Genomic DNA, 22,543 nt, shown 5'->3' on the forward strand with positions numbered 1-22,543 from the left:
CAGCATGAGACACAGTGCAGTAAAAATCCAAACCGGGCATCACCAGAAGTCACCAATTCAGACTAATGAATGTTGATGTGGTATTCTTTCCCTCATTTGTCGCACAAATTTGGGGTTCTTAACTCCTGACCATTTCAGCAGTTTTGTGAGCCACTGAGACAACTTTGGAACTCAGAAATTGTGGAGATATGCATGAGAAGCTCAGAAGAGACAAGGTGACATTCAGGTATGTCTCACCCAGCTCTGTGACAACACAGTTCTGATGCTGCCCCAGCTTCAGCTTGAGATAGAGCCAGCGGTAAGTTTGCTGAGACAAAACCCAAACACAACTGTGGTGTTCCCGCTATCTGTGTTTGAGACCCTGCACTGCTACCTGCCAAGCTAGATCTCCTTTGGAGTATGCCTACAGCGCTGTCCAAACAGCGTGACAGCAGACCCCTCAGACATAACCCACCCTCGCTTTGAACTTTCTAGCTGAGGTACAACCAGCTATCAGAGCCACCGGCACACTGAGTTCCAAAGCTGTTTCTATCCGGTAGGACAGATGAATGCTGTGCTGTCAGTGGTGCTACCAGTGTCCAAGTTACTCTCTCACAGCGTGTGCTCAGTTTAAGAGAGCTAGCTCCTGGTGCAACGTCTCCTTCATAATTCATTCTTCCCTTTCTAAAGGCTTTGAGGGAGGTGGAAATAAGTTGGTCACTCAGACATCAGCACTACGGCCAGGAGATCTGGAGCTCTGAGTTTATTCTCATTTCATCTAGTTCTTTTGGGAAAGGCTCCAGTGTTTTATCTTGGCAATGTAGTGATTATAAAGGCACTTTGAAAAGCATCTATTTGATACTGAAATAAATCTAAATAAATAATGTAATAATTGGTCTCCCTGAAAAGATTTGATTTAGAAATCAGAAAGTTAGACACATGCAAACTATTGACCTTGGTTCGCCATTACAAGGTTCTCCATTACATAACGGTTCGCCATTATGGGTGATCTATGCTTCGCATCTCACGGAAAGGGGCGGAAGCGGAAAAGAAAGGATTTTCTTGGATTCTGTATATCTGGTGTGATACCAATAACTGCTCTCTACCTCATTTAAAATGAGAATTAGACACACCACTTAGCCATCATATAGGGTCAGTACTGATCACTCTTCAAAATCTGAATTAGAAAAGAGAGGAAAAAAGGATATTTATCACTACTAGAGAACAGTAGTATCACCTCTTCAATAGCAATATGTTTGAATCTCTTCCTTTTTCAAAAGAAGTGCTGCTGAATAATGATTCCACTTTGGCATAAATGTCAATTGTTTACATACTCACTTATATATTGTACATATTTACAATTATTTATTTCACTGATGTAAACCTGCAACTACAACAATGGATGCTTCCCATATTTACAATGGAACTTTGTTGAATTTTCAGGCACATTCAGATTAAGAAATTGTTCAGCTGATGGCAAACTTACTACAATTCTAAGCTCTCTCTTCTTTATTACTAACAGCTGGTGGCAAAGATGTGTGGCGTTGTCATGCCTCATAAGCTGAGCAAGATTTAGTAAACATATGGAAGATATCAAAGATTTTTCAAAAACTGAAGTGTCTATGGAAGACATTCATTTTAAGAACTAGACTATGGTTAGCATTATCTGATTCTTCTCAATATCAGAACATGAACATCCATTCAGCCTACCTCAGCAGGCAGTGGAAAATTGTTCTGGGGAACGTAATCTTTAATTAATGCAGAATTTATGTTTGGGGGTTATTAGTTTTCTTTAACTTTCTAGGGCTTGCAAAAATCACTCATGAAACAGTGCCATGCTGTTTTTCTGAACACACCCAGAGACCACTCTTCATGACTACCCAGATGTTCACTGCATTAAGGTTTGCTAAGCAAGTAGAGCAGCGATGGCAAGTCTCTGGCTATGCACTGCTGAGAATCACAATTCAGCTGGCAGGGGAGTAACACAGTACTCGCTTCAGGTTCCCACTTTGCTGGGAATTCAATAAGCAGATGCCTGCAGAAGAGCCATATACACCAGAAAGCAAAATTGGAAACCATTAAAAAACTAAAAAAAAAAACCAAAAAACTTAGCGGCCTAGTTTGTGACAATAAAAAGATTTTGATAAAACATTTTGAGAGGGTGGAGGTATACAATTAGAGGAAAACCTCCTCTTAAAAGCAGCTTTCAAGCCTGGAAAACTAGAAGGGACAAAAAGAAATCCTGCCTGCCCTGTGGCTCCCATTCAGTGTATCAACCACCGCCTGTGTAGAAATCCCACCACAAGCCCCATCCTGCGCAAGGCAACTAGACCTCATAACTGGACATACCTTTTTTTTTTCCTATTAATACCTGATCAGTCACTTGAAGGTGACCAGTACATCATGAATGTGTTATGCACATTGCTGATTATACAATTACTTAATCTATTCAAAATCAGCAGCTTTCAATGACATGAATTGGATGCTAAACTGGAATGCAAGCTAAACAAATGGCAGGAATCTTCTTAGAAGCACTTGTCTCCTTATGCTTCATGCATTTCTTATTCATTTTTCTCTAAAATATATAGATTATTCTTACACTGTGAAAGTCTGCCTAGAAGACATTAAAATTTGGGATTTGAATGTGTAATGTTAACTTTACACTGCTGACTTTTTTCTGAATTGTGAATAAAAAGATACTAACTCTTGGACCAAGGATAAGAGAAGCAGCAATATTAATCAAAGGAAAGGACATGGTTTAGTGTCAAAGAAAAGCTGCATCTGTGCAGCATAGCTGGATATTTATTTGTCCTCTTCTCAAAGATGAAAATGGACTTACACAATGTCTCACAGGTCGATAACCTACTGTCTCACAGGTCGATAACCTACTACCTATAAAATTATAGAGGTGACTCATTCATTTTTCAATAGGATACCACTTTGTTCAGAAGCATGTCACCTTTGAGCATTTTGCTTCAGTAGGAGAAAATAAAAAAAGAAAAGGTTATTTTTTTAAGCTACCAGGACATCTTGACAGAAATAACTGAAGAGGTGACTAGAGATTAAACCTATTCATTATTGTTGAAGTTATGAAACAACGAGCTGATACAGAAAGCTCAAGATTAAGTGGGTTAACAAGGCACTTACACTGCTGTACATGTTTGACTATGACTTTGATATAATAGTATCAAAGGTTTATGGATCACATAAGGATTTGTAGGATAAAAACTTCCATCAAAGTCACTGAAACAACAACAATCTGGTGAATTATTTTGTCAAAGAAGAAAAATCCTACTGTATTTATGGCTAGGACTATTGAATTTAATTGTCATCCCTAGACCGGATGCCAGCTTTCCTCCCATTCACATTTTCTTTAGAAATCTCCAAGAGTCACATAATAATCCTATCTATGATGAGGAAAAAGCAAATGGAAACCATCCGAGTTCTTAGCCGTTCCAGACCACTATCAACACTATTCCACATACTCTTGACTTCATAGGGAAAAGGAGAATTGTTAACAACTTCTAAACACATTCAATCATCATTTCAGCCTTCCTTTCCAGCCTTGTCTATGCTGCAGGTCTGAGAGACCTGGGGATGGAAAGCTCCTCAATGCTACCAGTGGTTTTATTTCCAAGAGAATGCCCTGACTGCTTTCTGAAATCTAACGAGATGAACAATGCAAGGAGGACATAAATGATTTCTTACTGCTTCTTTCAGAGGCAGCAAGGGGAAAAAATGAGAGTCTCTTTTCCTAGGAAATGCTTCCCGAGTCTGAGACGCTCTCAAGTAACTTTCAGTAATATTGGAGTCACAGTATAGGCTCTTTGGAAACTAGGAGCTCTTTGAGGTGATGAGCAATGGCAATTGCTCTGGGCAATTACTATTACTGTTAAATCACTGTTAAGTTAAATCTCTCTGGTATCAAACAGATCAGACGTGAAGATTCTAGCACATTAGTTTTTAAAACACTAGGTTCTGTATATGGCAGAACTGAGTGTTACCGGTTTGAGGAAGAGAAGAAGGGAAAGACAGACTTGGAGCATCACTGGCCAGTGGGTCCCAAAGCACAAGCATCATCCGCTGAGGGTTGATCTTGAACTGCCTCTGAACTACGACACATGAATTGGAATAGATGCAGTCTGATGCAGTCCCAAAGAAGGAAGCTGATGTCTACCTTCACTTCCTTTCCCCTAAGGACTGGGTGAAGATGACTTAAATGTTCAATATAGAAAATGCTTCTTTTGCAAGAAAAAGTGAGCCTTGGAATTCAGGAAGAGCAGTAGCTTACAGGAGCACCTGCAATGATGCAACCTGACAGTCTTCTTTCCTACAGGTTTACAGGAGCTGTCCCCCATGGATTATTCTATGAGGAAAAGTTTTTAAAACTGGCTCAGTTTCTGTGTCCTCTCTGAAACAAAGCAATATGTATTAATTTAGCACGTATACAAAGGCTGTGAGAATGCATACTGCTGTGGGAAACATGTTTTGCAACGGGGGGCAGGGTTTGAATCATCAAAGCGTAAACTTCGCCATTCCAAAGCAGTTCTGGCAGTATCTGATTTTCAGCCTCTTTTCACTTTCTACAGGGGAATGCACTAAAAACTACCTTATGCTGGCAACAACACTAACAAAAATAGAGAATTATAAGCTGTGTGGTACCCAAAGAAGCAGATGCTGCAGAGGTTCCACTGTAATGACAGAGATGGTGAAAAGGAACTGAAGGACAGCTGGATTAATTTCATCCCTTCATGATTTGGGGATCAGGAAAGAGGGACAGGGGAGCAGACAACCATGGAGGTTACACTGCCACTTTGGTCAGTTGTGAGCAAACATACTTTCCCAAGCTGATGCTATGATGAGGTGGTCACCACTTCTAGATGATCCTGTCCCTGATTACATGGACCCCTGTACTGGGTGTAGGTGGCAAGCTGCTGGCAGTGGGGGGACTGCAGGGGTGGCCTCCATGAGAAAAGACAGGGGGCTGTCCCATGCTGGACATGGCCAGTTCCAGCTAGCTCCACACCACAGGCCACAGCTGAGCCCATCAGCCAAGTTGGTGGTGCCTCTGTGAAACCATATTTAAAAAAGGCCAAAAAACACCACACACGCAGAGAAGTGGAAAAGGAGTGAGAAACAGCAGTGCAAACACCAAAGTCAGAGGAGAAGTAGGTGCTCCATGGCGGAGCAGATATTCCCAAAAGGACTGCAGCCCATGGAGGATCCACACCAGAGCAGAGGAAGAGTGAGAAGGAAGGAGCAGCAGAGAAGAACCACAGTCCTCCCCTGCCCTGCTCGTTGCCCCACTGAAGGGACTGAGTGCCACCTGTGGCGACAACAAGGTGGGAGGAGTCTGGAGTGAAGCTGAGCCTGGGAATGGGGGAGGAGAGGTGTTTTCTCCAAGTGTTTCAATGCTTGCTTCTTTTTTTGTTTTTGTTTCACAATACCTGAATCAGCAATTAAATATTTATATTAATCAGTAATAAACCCATTTCCTCCAGTCAAGTCTGTTTTGCCCACAACAGTAATTGGTAAGTGATCTCCCAGCCTCTACCTTGACCCACGAGCTCTCTCACTCTTGTTCTCCCTATTTTCTCCTCCATCCCACAGGATGGAGGGGGGTGAGCGAGCAGCTGTGTGGGTGCTTGGCTGTGAGCTGAGGCCACCCCACCACCACATCCAGAGCAGGCCGTGCTCCAGTGGGCTCTGAGGGCCAGGAACTGCAAGATGGATGCACCAGAAGGAGAAGGCACAGCAGCAATCAGACAACACTTTCTGGTATCTGTCGCTGGCTTTAACCTCCAGATATTCAGATTTCACAAGTAAAACAACCAGAAATAACACCATATGCATAAATAATTACAAGCATTGCTTTAAATTATAGTGGCTTGAAACCACAGCTGAGGAGAATCTACCCCTTCAGGGGAGCAGTCTTCTGCACAAGGCAGGCACAGGATGAAATCTAATTCAGACTTCAGAGGTATCAAGATTCTCATCTCTTTTTGAAATGGCAAACTCTTGCTTAATTGTTGTCTCATTATTATTTTTACATTTAGGATATTAAACCATTATCCCTGTTTCTTTCATGTTTGCTGATTAGAGAGACAAGCCCAAATTAAAAACACTACTTGGAAGGGAACTATCTGTTCCACAGCAGCATAGCAGAAATGAATTATGCTTCCATCTGACAGTTAAAAAAGGAGAAAAGAATTCGCCATTAGGGTATTAAAGCGCGCACATTAAAGCGCGGATGCCGGGGGAAGCGCTCAACGCCGCGCAACGGGCGGCGCGGCCAGGCACGCGGCAGCCCTTCGCGCGCGCGACTGCAACGGGAGGGCAGCCGTTAGCGCCGGGGGACCGGTCAGCGCTGGGGCTGGCGGGGCACCCAGCTGCTCTATTTTTACTGTGGTATTTTTTGCATTCAGACTTTCCACTGCAGGCAGCCCGGGTGAGGGGATCCGCTCTGCCGGGGGAATCTGACAGGTCAGCCCAGCCAGAGTTATTTATAGAGGGGCAGGGGGGCAGAGGGAAGGGATGCAATCGGCATCATATTCTTCCGTCGCGGGGCTGCGGACTGGGCGAGGCACCACGAAGGAGCACAGCACAGCCGGGCAAGGCGGCTGTGGCGGGGAAACCCCAAGGCTTGACCTGCGCTTGCCAGCCCGCCCCGCGTCGCCGCTCACAGCCTGGGGAGAGGGAGCAGCCTGGGCTGGCTGGAGGGCACAGAGGCTGCAGCGTGAGCCAAGGAGGCAAGCCACCTAGGCAAGGCCCAGGCGCTCTTCCTTACCTCTTTTCCCTCCGTTTTCCCTCACGCAGCCTCTCAGGAAGGGAGGACCCACCTCACAGGCGTAGTAACTCCCCCCCAAGTTACAGATCCCAGCAAGTGGAGGGGGAGTCATGCCCTGGCGCCCAGACTGAGGCTCAGGACAGTTCCAGACGAAACTGCACACCCTCACATGACAAAAATTGACTGCGGAAAAATTAAAAATACAGAGGCAATGAGGGTAGTCAAGCTGGAGCCTGTCTGGCCACTGTCTTCAGAGGTTGTTGTGTGTGTGAAGACCTTTTCATGGAGGACTTAAGCTTTCCTTGTCCTACTGTAACAATCCATCACTTCACAAGGGGATATCATCCACCTTCCTCCCCTGGCGCTGGAGAATTGTACTTACCCAGCCTGCCATTTATGAGGCCTGTTTCTTTTTGGTAAAGAAACTGGGACAGAGTAAGAACATCAGTATTTCAAACTGTAATCAGACTGCCCCCATCAAGCCGTGCTGCTTAGCTACTTTGTCCTAAGGCATTTAAAAACCAGGAGGTGTCCGGCTGCCACATCTGGAAGGGCCTAGAACTGCCCTGCTGCAAGTGGCCTGACACCCACCCCTGCCAAAACCTGGCCAGCGTTCAGAAACAAGGCATTCATCTGGCCTCGCAAGCGCTTGCTGAAGATACCCGACATGCTGACAGGATTCGACTCTTCCCACACAATGTAGCAGTAGCCGCCATCTTTTAAAACCTGACCACACCAGTAGACAGTGCCGTTGCGTCTAACTGCCTCACAGCGCCTGCTGTCCAGCCTGAAAGCAGACGACCTGGTATCCACGGCTTCCTGGTCCAGGTGGAGTCAAAGCCACAGCTTCCATCCCTTAAGGAGGTGCCTGCAGTGTTTATATTGTGCCTCCTGGACTGGGATGGCCCGAATCTGCTGGGCCTCAGCGTGGCAAAGACTCACAGAGCCCAAACCGCCACTAGGCCACACCGATGGAGGCAACGTCTTCCCACTTGTGTACAAAGGGCTTATTCAGAGTTCAGCATTTGTTGGTTAGAGCAGTTGAGTAGCAGTGAGAGCAGGAGCCGCTGGGTTTCTTCGCCAGGTGTAAGCATCCCAACATCCCCTTGCCTGTTGACCTCCTCTTGGAAGGACCGTTCCCCTTCTGGTAAATGAGATTTCTGTCTGGGAGCTTATCCACCTCAGCCTCTGCACGCACTCCTCGCTTGGCCATGCAAGTAATGACAAGAAATTATGTGTCTGGCAGTACATGGACGTAGTGTAACGGCAGGACAGTAATGTTCCTCAAGGGAGCAGAGTGCTAAGACCTAAACATGTATATCAGCTTAGCAAAAAAAAAAAAAAAAAAAGCAGCTCCTACATTCAAGTGAGCTTGTATTTTTAAATAATTACTGGAATTACTGGCACAGTCCTGGCTTTCATTTGTATCTGCAGACATCATCTAATACATAATTAACAGCTAAACAATAATACTAAATTGCCCTGTGTGCATTGCACATTTATAGAACACCTCCAATCGTGACACATTTCAAACCATCCCATACTTTTGATTCACTGCACACTCAAGTTATCTACCACAGGCACACAGTCGAGTGCCAGCAAAGATTTCTGGAGAGGAAGTGAATGCTTTCTTCAGTATTTTATAGTCCCAGCTCCAAAAGACTGAGGAAAACCAATGTTTTCTCCCGATGGTCCCGTCAGATACTAATAGAGCACAAGCAGATTCCTCTAATCTGGGCCAGCAAGCTGTGCTGCCTGGCTCACCACCCCGAGAACCTTCTCAGGGAAAGGAGTACCAGTGGCTGCCTTAAAAATGCGTGCTGAGTGACGATTATATGCGAGGTTGAAGGTCCAGGCTTCCCCACGGGCAGAAAAACCCAGCTGTCGGGGTACCCCACAAACGGCTGATGGAAGAAGGAAAAAAAGGCACAAGCATTTCCATTCTAAAGGAGGTTTGGACATTGTTTGGGATTCCCCTGTCACCCAGAGGAGCCCCCAGCTCCCTACAGAGGAGGGATGATGTCCAAGACACTCAGGAGATGTCACCAGCTTTTACAGAGACACATAAGCAGAGTGGCTCTATAATTCCTTGTATTATTCTTTTATATTTGTTTGGATTACCTCAGTGATACACTAATTCAATGCTGTCTGTGTCACTGTACCTGAGAAGCTTGTGAGAGATCTCCAACTAAGGCATCCATTAGAAAAACAAAACTAAAGAATTACAATCCAGTCCTGCTGACTGCTCCATCTTTTAGGAACACAGGAAGGGTCTAAGTGGCCATATGGAAAAATCCATTCCCATATTTTTACTGCTGAAAGCTAAACCTTCCCAAGAGACCCCGTGAATGCATTAAAAGCTCTAGGTACTTGATTTCACTTAAGAGTTTCGCCGTCTCAGCCAGACAGCTAATAACGTAAAATAAAGGTTAATCAATTAATCGTCTGCCATGAAATGCGTCCAAGGATTCTGCATTTTAAATCAAGCGGAGCAACGATACTACTGAAGCATACCGCCGTATTTACAAACCTGTAAAGCCCACCGCCGGCGGCCCGGGGTCGGGGCGGCAGGGCGGGAAGCGCCGCCACCCTCCCCTCAGGTGCTCCGCCGCCACACCCCGCCGCTGCGGCGGGCGCAGAGGGGGCCCGCCCGCCGCGGGGCTCCGCACCGGCACCGCCGCAGGGAGCGCTGCCCCCCGGCCCCGCCGTTCACCGGCGGCCCCCGCCGTGGCTCCCCCTCGGACGGCGGCACCCGCGCCGGGACTGCGGGAGACACCCGCTCCCCGGCCAGGGGCGGGAAGGGCGGGCTCGGGGGCTGACCCCGAGGTATTCTGGTTCTCCCTGCAACGATTAGTTAATCGCCCCTCGCCGTGACCCTCCACGGGATGACCACCTCCCGCGGGTGGTGGCGACCAGCGGTGCCATCCCGCCGGACAGCCGCGGGAAGGGGAAGGAGTCCCCCCACACCAAGCCCGGCGGGCGGCCAGCCCGCGCTGCTGCCGGGAGGCAGCTACCGCGCCGGGGACGAGGTCATGGTCCATCGGCTCCCCGGGAGCCCGGCCGCCGGTGGAGCTGCCACCGGCGTCCTGCCGGAGGTCAAGCCCAAACTTTGCTCTTGCAAATCCCGGCCGGACCTGTTGCCGTCGAGCTCGGCGCGACTCCGCCCCGCTCCCTCCAGCGCCAGAGCGATTCACAGGCACAGCAGCCCCGTTGATCTTCCCCGCTGACTTTGTGAGAGAACTGGGGCGAGGGCCCCGCTAAGCTCTTCGAGCAACGCCAGTAACGACCGGTTTAACAACCGCCACTCACCTGCACCCCGCGCCCCGAACTCGGCCGCCCCGGGCGCCTCTCCCCACGGCCGCGCCCTGGGACGGCTCCGCCGCGGCAGGTGGGGCGCGGGCGGTCACTCGCCCCCGGCCGCGCCTCCCGGGGACACGGCACCGTCCCTGCCTGCGAGCCGCGGGTCCGCTCTCACTACGGCAGATGCCGGGGCTCGGAGCAGGGCTCGCCCCTTCCCCGCTTGCCCGAGCAACCTGCGCTCGGCCCCGCGAGGCTGCGCCCGCCGCACGGGGATTCCCCGCCGGGCCGGCGGCCGCGCTCCCCTTCTCCCGTCCGCCACCCCCGGCACCCGGCGGCGGCTGGGGCTGTCCCCCGAGCGCTCTGCCCCCCACCCGCACCCCGGGGGTCGCCGAGCTGCCCTCGGAAGCCCCCGGCCCCGAGGCGGCCCCACGCGTGGAGGGGAGCGCCCTCGGGCTCGCCTTACCCGGTTGGCGGAGAGGACCTGCCGGTAGCGCTCCTCCTCCGCCGGCAGGGCAGCGAACTGTTGCATGGAGAGCATGCTCTGGCTGCTACCGGACCCTCTCCGCCTTGGCCGCCGCCGCCCCCCCCCCCCACCCTCCTCTACCTCGGTCTCAGAGGAGCCGCGGCCGCCCGCCTCCCGCACACAGACATTGCGGGGCGGGGGGGGCTCCGCATTTTGTCTGCTCGGCAGCCTCCCCCTCCTCGGTCCTCCACCCAATAATAGTAAACCTCCGCGAGAAAGCCGCCACATCCCCACCCCCTTTGCACACAGGGCTCTACCCCTCGGGGACAAGCTGAGAGACAGCCCACTTGCTAATTTCGCCCTACAGCCGTCCCCCGGGGAGGCGGATGAGGTGGGCGCAGCCTTTGCCCCGCTCCCATAAAGCACGTCTCGCCACGCCGCGGCGGGCTTCAGGTGGCAAGGCAAGGCAAGGCAAGGCAAGGCAAGGCAAGGCAAGGCAAGGCAAGGCAAGGCGGGCCGGGGGCGGTGCGCGGGCAGAAGCCGGCGGGGCTCACCCTCGCACCCCTCACCTGCGCTCGCCGGGGCGCTGCCCGCTCAGGGCCCCGGGGCCGCCGGCTGCCGCCGAGCCCCTGGCCCGCCCGGCTCGGGGCTGCAGCCACCCGAAGCCACCCCGGGGCAGGGGCCCGCCGAGTTGGAGCGCGGAGTTAGAGCGGGGGGCGGCGAGGCCGCGGCGGGCTCCCGGGTCCCTCCGTCCGCGGTTCCCGGGCGCCGGAGGACCCGCCTGCCTTCCGGGTGCTCTTTATTTTACGTTACGGTCATGCAAAGGCTTTCGATTCACCCCAGGGGTAGGAAGTTTCGCGCCTACAGGGACTGCAACGCTTTCCTCCGTGGCACAGCGGCTTGCCTTTCCCCGGCCGGTCCTCCTCGTCTCCACAAAGAGGGCTGGACGCGGCGGCGGGCGCTGCCGCCGGCACAGCATAGGGGAGGGGAAGGGGCTCCGGCGGGGGACGCTCCCCCGCAGCCGGCGACGGGTCTCTCCAGCTCCTTCCCCGCGGTGGGGCTCCGGTCCCAGCGCCCCGGGGCCGCGCCAGCCCGCCCTGCCCCGTCCCTCCCCTGCGAGGAGGCGCTGGGCGGGGGGCCCGCGGCGGCCGGGGACGCTGCACCTGTGCCCCCCCGGCCCCGGCCCTGGCCGCCCCCAGGCACCTGAGAGCTGGAGCGGGGGGTGTCGCAAATCTCCCGTGCTAAGAGACGAGTGCCGCCTGAAGCTGCAGATGGCAGAGCAAATGCCCCACCCCCGTGAGACACTGGCTTTTAAGGCTTGCATTTTGATGCATTTGTCCCCTCTTCCCTGTATCTGCATCCAAAGATGTCGCGTCTGAGCGAAGTCCAGGTCTGTGTACCTAACGGAGCTCGCAAGCGCTATCCAAGAATGATAAAGTCAACAGGACAAAAAGCATGGTTGATGGGCAGAAGCAGGCGCTGCTGGAACAGAAGCAGTTCAGGACCCTTCCAGGAGCCAGAAGGAGCTGTCACTGGCACCACGACTGGGATCCGAGCTGACATTTGCAAAATGGAAAGGCTTCCAGTTTTTACTGTGCGTGTTTTAGTGCTTCTGAAATGCTATCATTGAAAACGTGAGTCAGGGAACACCCAAAAAAAATGCAAAGAACCACCTCAACGTGGATACGGCTTCTATCCCACTCATGGTTATCAGTGAGGATGATACCCCTCATACACAGAGTTTGTTTATGTATGTTTAGGACAAACACTCCTTCCTAGCTTTTTTCCAGCTTCGTCTCCAGATATCTTTATTTCCATACCTTCAGATTTAGGCCCTGTCACTTTTTGTTTGTGTGCAAACTTTATGGGGCAGAGACTGGGCACCCTGTGCTTCGGGAGTGCCATTGTACCTAAGTCCTGCTCATGGTAATTCAGTCCTGCCTTTTTTTTTTTTTTTTTTTTTTTTTTTTTTTACCCAACCAAGCAAAGTCCCCTCTGGAGGAAAGCAGTGGTTTTGTTTTTAAAACAATTGCACAAATAATAGGAAAAGCATGGAAAGAGATGGAAGCAAGAGCATTTATGCAAAATCTTCAAATTGCTTAATGTAAAACAACAAATATTCTGTGCTGTAATGCTGATAAAAAGAGGAATCAAGCCATAATTCATTACTTATTACGGTATTTTACAGAGATTTGTTAGCCCTGTCAAAATTGACAGGGAGAACAAATGAAAACTGAAATCAAAGGGGTGCAGTACATGGCTCAGAGTGCACAGCCAGCGTGGCCTTGGATGGCGAATGCCTTCCCTTCAGCAGTAATACCGTGAATTCCAAACCAATCTTGACTCCTAATCTCATACTAATTTCTTCAAGTGCGGGAGCCATTCAGATTGCAGTTTCACAATTACAAGATTCAGCCACAGTGTTCAGCACACAGAGAAAGCCTAAGCCGAGTCTGTTTTTGTTGGCAATTTTACGAAAATCACTGCACGAGAAACAATTATTTAGATTAAATAATACTTGGTTGAATTAAGCCACAGTTCCCTCAGAGTATGGCTTATTTCTAGACAGCTGCCATTTAGCCTACCTTATGACTGACTTTAATATATCAGAGAGCTCATATTGTACACTATCCATACCAGAAACTTGTTTTCTGGTAGCATGGCATATAAACATTTTAATGAATTATTCGGACTCTGCATTAACATGTAACCATTAGCGGAAAGAAGCAAGTGTGTCTCATTATAACTAATTTGACTTCATTTGATTTTTCTCTGATTTTCACCCTTCCTCGTACATACAGACCACTACAGTATCTTCATTTTATAATTCTTTAGAGCAACTGATTGATTTAATTGAATGATAAGGGCAGACACAGATACAAATTTACATTCACGAAGCAAGAAAAGGGAGCGACTTAAATGCCCATAGATAACCGCTGGTAACGGGACGAAATCAAAGCAGAAGTGGGATATCTGAACTAAATGAACCTGAGGAGAGGGTCACCCACGGGCTGTCCCCGTGAGCGTACTCCACCCTAAAGCTCGTGCCAGAGAGCGGCTACCGCACATGTCAAGCTTCCACTGCCTGGCAGAGGCACGTCCCTCAGAGCAAGCATCTCTGTGCTCTAACCCCACAACACACAGGCTCACCACCCTCAGAAAAACTGGCATATAGCAGATAGGCTTTGCAGCCAGAACTACCGAGATTATAAACTCAGAGTTCAGTGCTTCAAAGCCACAATCAAGCATAGAAGCTTTTATGAACAAATTTGGTGCTATCTACATACTGACATTTCCTTCTCTAGTAGTTAAGGTCAGGACAAATGTCTAATAAATCAGCTATATTTCCCCATATGAAGCCAAAAAAATCATCTAGTAAATCCATTCCCATTTGTTTCATCTTAATCTACTTCCCCGACCCATTCTCGCCATGTTGTCAGAGCGGTAACATGAAGGAATGTGACTACGTAATTGCAGCCCTAATCTGAGCAGTAAGGGCCATCGCTGCCAGAGAAGGGAACAAAAAGCGTGCCTAAAACCTCCACTGCAGTATGTCACTCGTCATTACCCAGGAGAAGTTTGCTGCTTTACTACACCAGTCCTTGAGAACAAACAAATTTTCAAGTTGTTTTTGATGTGTTTATTGTCTGACTTGGTTTTTACATTAAATTAACATACACAATGGCTCTGTTATTGTTACAGGGAACAAACTTGTGCAAGGAGTTTCCAATCCAAAATCTATTGACAACTTGTAAGCACCTTGGTTCAGCGGAGAGACAAATGCTCACCAGGATGCATTCAGGATCAGGAAAAGCCCCCCCCAAGTTTTTTCATTTTACACATAGCTAAATATTCTGCATGTTAAGTATCCTCATCATCAGGCTTCTCTCTCTCTCTACACTTTCCCATCAACAGCAGGTCAGATTTTATCATTTGTTTTAATGTGTACTTACCAATATGCATTTTTCCGTAAACTGTTAACATTCAAAATATTTGCTCATTGCATTACATTTAAATTGCTAAAAAACCCCCCTACCTTCAGTTCAATATTTCCTTTATAGAATTACCGTCTTTCATGTATACTGAATAACAGGTGATTTTATCTGTACCTTTTACTTCAAAGGTTGTCATGCTTGCAACATGCAGCTCCAACCAAAAGCAAAAAAAGGCAAAAAATTAATGGCAAAAATAATTTTAAAAACCAAATAGAAATGAGTGATTTATTAAACTGCAGATTGCTCGAACCCCCACACTTTTTTTATGCCAAGAAACAAATATCTGGTTCAGATATTTGCACAGAGTGCCAATGACTCAGATGGCTGGAGAAGATATACAGAACTATTTTGAATAACATTTCAAAAATAGGTATGTCTCACATATGTGAGGTTCAGGAGAGATACAGGTCCTTTAAGAAAGGGAATATGCTTACTCATATGCACATTTATATGAATGGAATGAATTTTTGAAGATTGGTGTGCTTTCTTATTATATTAAAGATGATCAATGAGAAGCAAGTCTTTTCCTCTCCAGTATTTCACACAAATACTAAGAATGACATCAAACAAATAATTCAAGTGCAGTTCATCTTTATAGCTCTGTAGAGAGAGATTTCTTCTCTTCCTGTAGAGGCAAGGAGAAACTTTACATTGTACTTGTTTTTAAAAAAAAAAAAAAAAGCTAACAGTAAATAGAAAAATGAGTTATAGTCATGTGAGAGAAAAGATGTTTCCACAATGGTCTCATTCATGTTGATCTGCATAGTTCAGCTATAAAGGTATCTTTCTCTATTTTTGGACAATACATCATGCTTTACTTCAGCTGAACAAAAATCTCTCTTTTTCTTTCAGTGATAGGAGAGTTACTGGCATAAGCAGTCACATAATAGCATCACCTCACTTGGTTAAAGAAACAACACTTATAAATGGAATTATCTTCCAGGCATTAATATTATAGAAAAGAGTTAAAGTAACAATAGGGAAAATGGTTTATTCCTTATAGTAGAAAAATAAGAGAATTCAACAGAGATGCAACTATGATCGCCTAGTGTAATTTCAATTAATCTACAACTTTACATACTAATGGCCTGACACATCATGACAGAAATAGTATGCATTTCTAAAAATCATTTAAAAACAAACCATCAAATACTATCAAATAGCACCAATCCATGCTAAATATTGCCCAGTTTTTCTTACTTCTTTTCTCTTTTAACAAACTTAGGTGAAAAATTGAAAAGAAAGTGATTTTCTCCCCATTTTGTCAGTCTATGCAATCTAAAAGCTACTGCCTTTTGCAGCTTTTCTATTCTTTTCTGCTGATGAACTGTAATTACAATTGGATATCAGCTCAATTTAATACTGGGTCCCTTACAAGTCGGCCAAAATGAACCACAAGAGCTTTCAGACAAACTGCAGTCTTCTCTACTAATTCACACAAATGGTCCCACTGCTTTTGCAGGATTTGTGATGAAATTATATGTCTGAATTACAAGGGCAACCTAATGCCCTTTGGCTTTGTACCCCATCTTTCACAGGATCTTGTAAGCACTTTTCGGTTACCCACAATGCTCAAGTACCAGCATAAAATTTCCAGCACAGGTTTAAAAATTCAGTTTTCTGATTTCCCCCGCGCCCGAATTTAACTTGCAGTCCCTCAGCTGAGACAATGTAGCTTCTCTAATAATCTTGAAGCCGTGTAAACCTTTCAGTTCTAGCAACCACCACTGATAGCCCAAAAGCAAGGTATTCTAAACTGTCAGTAAGAAAATATTTAAACATTTAAAAGAACAGCTAGATAGTTTATACAGGATTAGCAAGCACCATCCAGATAGGTTCAGAAGGACATATAATGGTATTGTTATGCTATTCAATTACGTTTTTGCACACCTATGCAAATATTCAAATGTGACATTTATCTACACAAATAGTCAAGTGATGCTCTAAGTTCAATTTCAAATTGCTTTTCTGTTGCAGGCAATGGGGCCAGTGATGAGAACACATCCCTGTACCCTGACACTACTGCACATCCGTGTTCAGCACATGCACCTGTCCACTAAATGAGGTCTTCCATTGGTTTGAGGAAACAAGGGCGGGGGGGACCGACACAACTGAAAAAAACCCCGCACAGTGTGTAAGGGGGCTCATTTTATTGTTTGTGGTACAGCTGACTTGACAGACAGTTCACATTTCCTTTCTCTGAACAAAGTTCTGACATGAGGCCCCAGAATATTCAAGCCTAAGTGATCTGAAATTCCCCATTGGTTGTTATAATTAAAACTGACATGAAGCACAGAAATTATTGTGTGATACAACATAATGACTAGCATAAGAATACTAATCTTCAATAAACCACTAAATTGATTTTAGAGGAAACAAATATTCAGTAAAGCATTTTCTACTAAGCTATTTTCAATATATGAAATGGAGACAAGGAAAAGTAACACAATATATTAATAGAAGAGATGTTAACGGATCTCAGTCAGACAAATTACATCAGTACTTCAGTGTAGACTCAAATCTACTATTACTTTCAGTGTCTGAATTCAGTTTTATGCTGTGAATGTAGTAACACAAAAGGTGACGTTTCTTCCCTCCTCTGCACTTTTCTTGGCAAACAGTATACATACATAATCTATGCATATTAAGTTCTGTTATACACAGACTAACGTTCTAGGAATAACAGCTACCTAAAGCCCAACCGAGGTATATTAAATATTGAGTTCTTTCAGTCATTGTAGACCATGAGCCATGCAACCATCACAACAGCAACTCCGAACATTGGCAGCATAATGAAGTTCTTGTATTTTTGCCATGATGATTGTTCAACTTCTACTTCATCCTTTCTTTTCTTATTCTTTCTTCGCCCTTTTAATCTGTTTTCAAAAGCTTCCAGTTCAGCCTAGATGAAGAAAACCAGAAGTAGTTGACATTTGTGTCAGAATTAAAAACAAGGAAATGTGCAGATTTTAAATAACATTCCCAAAAAACATTTTATAAAAATAACTGGCAGCCAATGGAAGTTATCCATCTCTTACAGATGAGATGGTAGCACTATGCCCCATGGTTACAAAGCACTTCGCTTCCAAGTATTAAACCATTGTTTAGTTTCCTATAAAAACCATCGCCAAAGCGCAACCAACTGAAGTTCTACATTAGATTTTTAACTCAGGCTGAATATGTTAAGCCAAAATGAGATTGTTGTTTCCATGAAATACGTTAAAAATACATTATTTTTCCTATGAAAGAAAAGCACTCGTAAGTATATAAGCTATTACAATAACATATATAAGAGCATAGGCTGAAATCTTCAAAGACCTTCCCCCCATAATAAGGATGTCCTCTCTGCTAAAAATAAATGAATAAAAATACAAGTAAAAAATCTATCATCTTCCCCCAATTCTTTATATTTTGCATGCTCAGCTAAATTTTAGATTAATAGCTATAATCTTAGACATGCACAAAAAGATTCCATTTGTTAAGTGCTACAACTTAACACTTAGTCACTCATACATGACTGTAATAGGTACATAGCATCCTTCAAAAGAAAGCACATGCCCTTAGGCCCAAAAATGAAGCAAAGCAACTGGAAAAATAAGAAGAATGCCAAGCTTCCACCTAGAAGAGCAGTTTCAGGGCAATGCCTGGAATGAACAGTAGGATCCCCTGATCCCTGTTCCTCATCCCCCTCCACATCCTTTTAAAAGGGCATCAAGAGAATACAGACAAAACTCATTTTAGGGTACAAAGCTGAAATCAAACTGGAATTAGGCGGCCTGGAACAAACAGTGTAAGACTGGGATGAGACTCCAATGAGGAGCCATCTAATTGCTAGGAAAACAGAAAAGATGCTCCAAAGACAGACTAAAACCAGGAAAGGTCCGATGATTATCTGGATTCGTGGGCAGAGTTGTCAGCTACTAGAGAAAGCATGGGACAAGGCGCTAGGGAGCAGAGAGACAAGATGAACTGAAAGAGAGGCGAGAGATGGGAGTAGCAGAGTGCAGCAGGCCGGGACTGGCTGGGCAAAAGGCGCAAGATTGAGCTGAAGCAGAAGAAACATGGACAGTGAACAGAGACAAAGCCTGGCCGTGAGAGGAAATAAATCTACATGACACTGCTGCAGTGCTGCCAGGAAGAGAGGGACTAAGACAATAAGGTAGATGCATTAAAGAAACAAGAATAAGACTGTTTTGGGAAATGGGCAGAGAAGTAGTCCAGTAAATATAATTTTCCTTTGGAACTCAAGACTGCCTGATGTCTGGTCTTCCTCTACTGACAGCAAATATTTGTCAGAGTTTCACTTCCCTCCATGTGCCAGATACCACTGTTAGAAGGAGAAAAGGACCTATTTTGATGTCTATTCCTTTGTACCTAATAAAGGCAGAAATTGTTGGCACTTCTCTGATGGTATGGGAGAAAAGTTCAGACAAAGTTCTACAGCCTGCTATTTGAAACAAGATTACTTTCAACTAGCTAATCCTCCTTTCGAAAAGCAAAGCATTTTAATGAAACAGTTTTTCAAAATCCAAAATGTGGAGGCAAGTGCAGAGTCCTTAAGGTTTTATAGATAATATGGCAGTATTTCATTTTATACAGATGCTAAATAAAATTTGGGGCTTCTATAGTTATTATATACTTGTGATCTGCAAGTTTTAAAAGCAGAGTGCTTCATGAATTGCAGTAATCTGAATTAAAATATAGGGCTCGAACAATTATATAACAGGTACTGAATTGCTTTCCTAGTGATCTTTATAAAAACCCAGCTAAAAATAAATACATTATAAAAAACAAAACACAGAGTGAAAAAAGGTTCGTGGGCACAGAATACGAGAAAGAAGCCATCACTATCCTTGAAAGCTACCTATGGATTTTATATAACTGTCATCGTTCCCAAAGTGTCACCTCAATGATCCCTGAACAATAAAGTAATGGTTGTGCTCAGTCTTCAAACTACCTTAATTTTGCAAGCTAAACAAGCTCAAGCTTTTCATTTAGAGTAAGAACCTAACTTCTTTGTGTATAGACATATTAAAAGTACAATGAAATGCATTTATTTCAACAGTATACTCAAAACAATTTGAAGTCAGGTAACGTCTAATTTAGTGTTGCTTAGGTACTGGATTTTGCTCCTTCATGTGTTATTCTCTGTATTCTTCCTGCACTGGAAGGAGTAGCAGCCCCATGGGAATGTGTAGCTAAATGAATGCAAGTAGCAGTGACTATACAGACACAAAGCATATATCCTGAAATTGCAGGTCTTGTATTTTACAGGGCAGGGAGGGTGGCCGGGCACTTGACTGTTGTAACTTCTAAGGAGCTGTTAAAACACTTTTTCTTTCTAAGAAAAAAAGAAACAAAATCTTTCATACAACTCATTAATTAGAATTCAGGTTTCAGACCTCAACTTTCAGCATTGAAACTCTTTACTATTACCAGTTAGCTTGAAAATTTAACCAAATCTTTTACACTAGAGTGGGACAGAGAGAGAGCTTGGTCTGAATTGTTAAATAATCAAAGCACTGATCTTTTTTCCACCTCTAGCAATTGTGAAAACCCTGGCCTCACATGGTGCCTCTGAATTAGAAGCGGAGGGAAAGTTTGCCTGCTAGGGCTAGACGAGAAGTCTAACCAAGCTGTCTCCCTTCTACTAAGACACAGGTGAGTCCATCTCTAAATGGTATTAGCAGAAGCTGCTGCCAAATATAGCAAATACCAAAATATAAATGTGCAGACTTACCAGAGCACTAACTAGTTTGTATATAAAGGATTTAATGAAGTATTAATCAAAACAGGCCTCGAGAAGCTATGACTAACAGATGGACTGTCTATATAAAAATGTGCTAATGCAATCAGAAAGGTAGTACAAAACACAAACGTTTGTCAGAAGGGAGTATACTCAATAAATATATATCCTTAATGTGACCCAGCATCCTATGACAGTGATGTCCCCCAATTTGTGTCACCAGATGGCAGACTATGAGATCAAATTGGAAGGGAAGCAATTTCAGATAAGAGGCTGCAGTAGCTGAGGTTAGTACTTGTGTGCAATTCTAAGGCCTATGTATTAGTTACTGTTGTCCTATTTTTTTTTACTGGTTTTGTCCTAATTTTTTTTACTATTGTTGTCCTACTGTTTGCTATTGTGCTATATAACTGGCCACTCTTAATTAACCTTTTAATAGGCTTGATTATGTATAGGTGAAGTCTTCTATCCCTGAAGCTGCATCCAACACAAAACACGTACACAGAAGCAGTTGCCATATACTGCATATACATACAAGGGTACTGCTGGACTGTAACTGTCAGACTTCAGTGAATGTACAAGTAGAAAGCAACAGTGGCATGACTGCAGAGAGAAACAATCACTGCTGAAGAATCAAAGACAAAAATAATGTTGCACGCTATGCTGGTGGAGTGAATCTGCTACAGTTTCAGAGAAGCCTCATTACTGGGACTTTACTAGAGGGACTTTAAGTTAAGTGATTTTGAGGCAGAAATCATTAGTAACTGGGATGCCTTCTGGAGTGCATGAAAATACAATCAGTGCAATACAAACACCCGCAACTTTTAATTTCTCGCTCTAGAATTGCAGGCATGTTCTTTATATGTGTAAATGTCCATTAGTACACTTCAGTACTTAGCTTGCAGAACCATCAGTTATAGGTTACCTCTGCCTAACAAAATGTTTCAGGCATCTGTATGCAAGCTACACTTCCTGACCTATGTCCCAGAACTAACATTTCCAAGGTTAGCTTAGAGAACAAGAAAAATTAGATGAACTGTCTATGAGTTGCATGAGGGAATACGTGAACGATATTGTAGACAGCTGAGGCATGAATGCAACAATAAGCATTACAAGATGATCACAAAAGAGTCCTTGGTCCCCTGGACAACATGTACATAACTGCATGCTTCTCCTGCACGATGAGTAGACACACTCCCCTTTGAAAAGCAAAAGCAGGCCTTGCTAGAGCACTGGTTGGTAGACATAATGCTTTAATAAAGTCTCTAGGCAATTAATCAAAGTATGCGTAACAGAAGTTGTGACCCACAGAGAAACTGTCTATCCTAATGAGATTGGGAGAATGGTACAAGAGGATTGGGTCTGCGAGTAAGCCCCCCGCGCCCATTTTCAAGCACGGAGTAAGCCAGTGCACCGCAATAAAAACGGAGTGTGACATCCAGGTGAGAACACAAGTATAACCTAATACGTATCTGTTGTGATCACTGAGTAAAAGGAGAGTCAGAAAGCACGTGCTGGACTTATCATATGATTTGGTGTCAAATGCTCAGGCACAGGCATACACGCGTGAACTGGTTGGAAGGAGTGCATTAAGGCTGTGGCCTCCAGGTGACAAACCTGACCTAGCCACCGTGCCATGGACCAAGCTTACGGTTATTGCCTGAAATACGATTAGCATTAGTGTCTCCAGGCAGCTGCCACAGAAGCTTCTTGGATTACAATGCCGACAACATACGCTCACCAACAACAGCAATTACAGTAAATACACGTCTTTTCCCCCCTCAGAGACCCATTCAGGCTTCCTCATTCTTTCATGATGGGAGGGAGGAGGGAAGCTTCACCCAGTATTTAAATCTCTATGGAGGCTATTCAGCAATTCTGTGGGGTTTATGCCTTATAAAGTGTTCGACTAAAATCAAGAGTACTTAGTATTTTAAAAATAAATTCTACTATACACCATTATAGTAATGCAAGATTAAACTGATTAATTATCATTTTGCATAAAATTATGAAAATTCTTTGGGAAAACGTGGGCTCTTAACCATGGTAAATCATTCACAGCACAGAGTAAGGTAGCAGCTGACAGGAATGACTGTGCATATCACATTACAAACTATACATCTTTAGTCGCATGTAAATTAAATTATTTACTAACAAGAACAAGGTGGGGGAGGAAGTGGGTGAAGAAGAAGAAAGGTTGATACCTGTTGTCTTCGTTTCTCTTCTTCAATAGCAGCTTTGGCTTCCGCCTCTTTTATCTGTCCAGACATACA

The 22,543-nt window shown here is 45.2% G+C and overlaps 2 protein-coding genes across 4 annotated transcripts in view; both read right to left on the bottom strand.

Annotated features, from left to right (window-relative positions):
* The window catches only part of CORIN (corin, serine peptidase), a 157,396-nt gene extending 146,787 nt beyond the window's left edge, over window positions 1–10,609 (bottom strand). For both annotated transcript variants that reach the window (XM_087735590.1, XM_087735589.1), the window contains exon 1: window positions 10,530–10,609. In XM_087735590.1, the coding sequence (XP_087591716.1) occupies window positions 10,530–10,604 (75 nt within the window). In that variant the 5' untranslated portion in view covers window positions 10,605–10,609. The remainder of the gene's footprint in view (window positions 1–10,529) is intronic.
* A 3,546-nt stretch (window positions 10,610–14,155) lies between these two features.
* Window positions 14,156–22,543, bottom strand: part of NFXL1 (nuclear transcription factor, X-box binding like 1) — a 52,495-nt gene continuing 44,107 nt past the window's right edge. Inside the window, exons 21-22 of one of the 2 annotated variants that reach the window (XM_087736605.1) lie at window positions 22,475–22,528; window positions 14,156–17,426 (exon numbers count right to left, since the gene is read on the bottom strand). In XM_087736605.1, coding sequence (XP_087592731.1) covers window positions 17,253–17,426; window positions 22,475–22,528 — 228 coding nt within the window. In that variant the 3' untranslated portion in view covers window positions 14,156–17,252. Of the gene's footprint in view, window positions 17,427–22,474; window positions 22,529–22,543 lie in introns of those variants that run through there. The other variant, XR_015699688.1, reaches the window with a different exon arrangement.

The sequence above is a fragment of the Nipponia nippon genome, unplaced genomic scaffold (assembly GCF_047370975.1).
Source record: "Nipponia nippon isolate SJK-2023a ecotype South Korea unplaced genomic scaffold, ASM4737097v1 scaffold_6, whole genome shotgun sequence".
Taxonomy (NCBI): Eukaryota; Metazoa; Chordata; class Aves; order Pelecaniformes; family Threskiornithidae; genus Nipponia; species Nipponia nippon.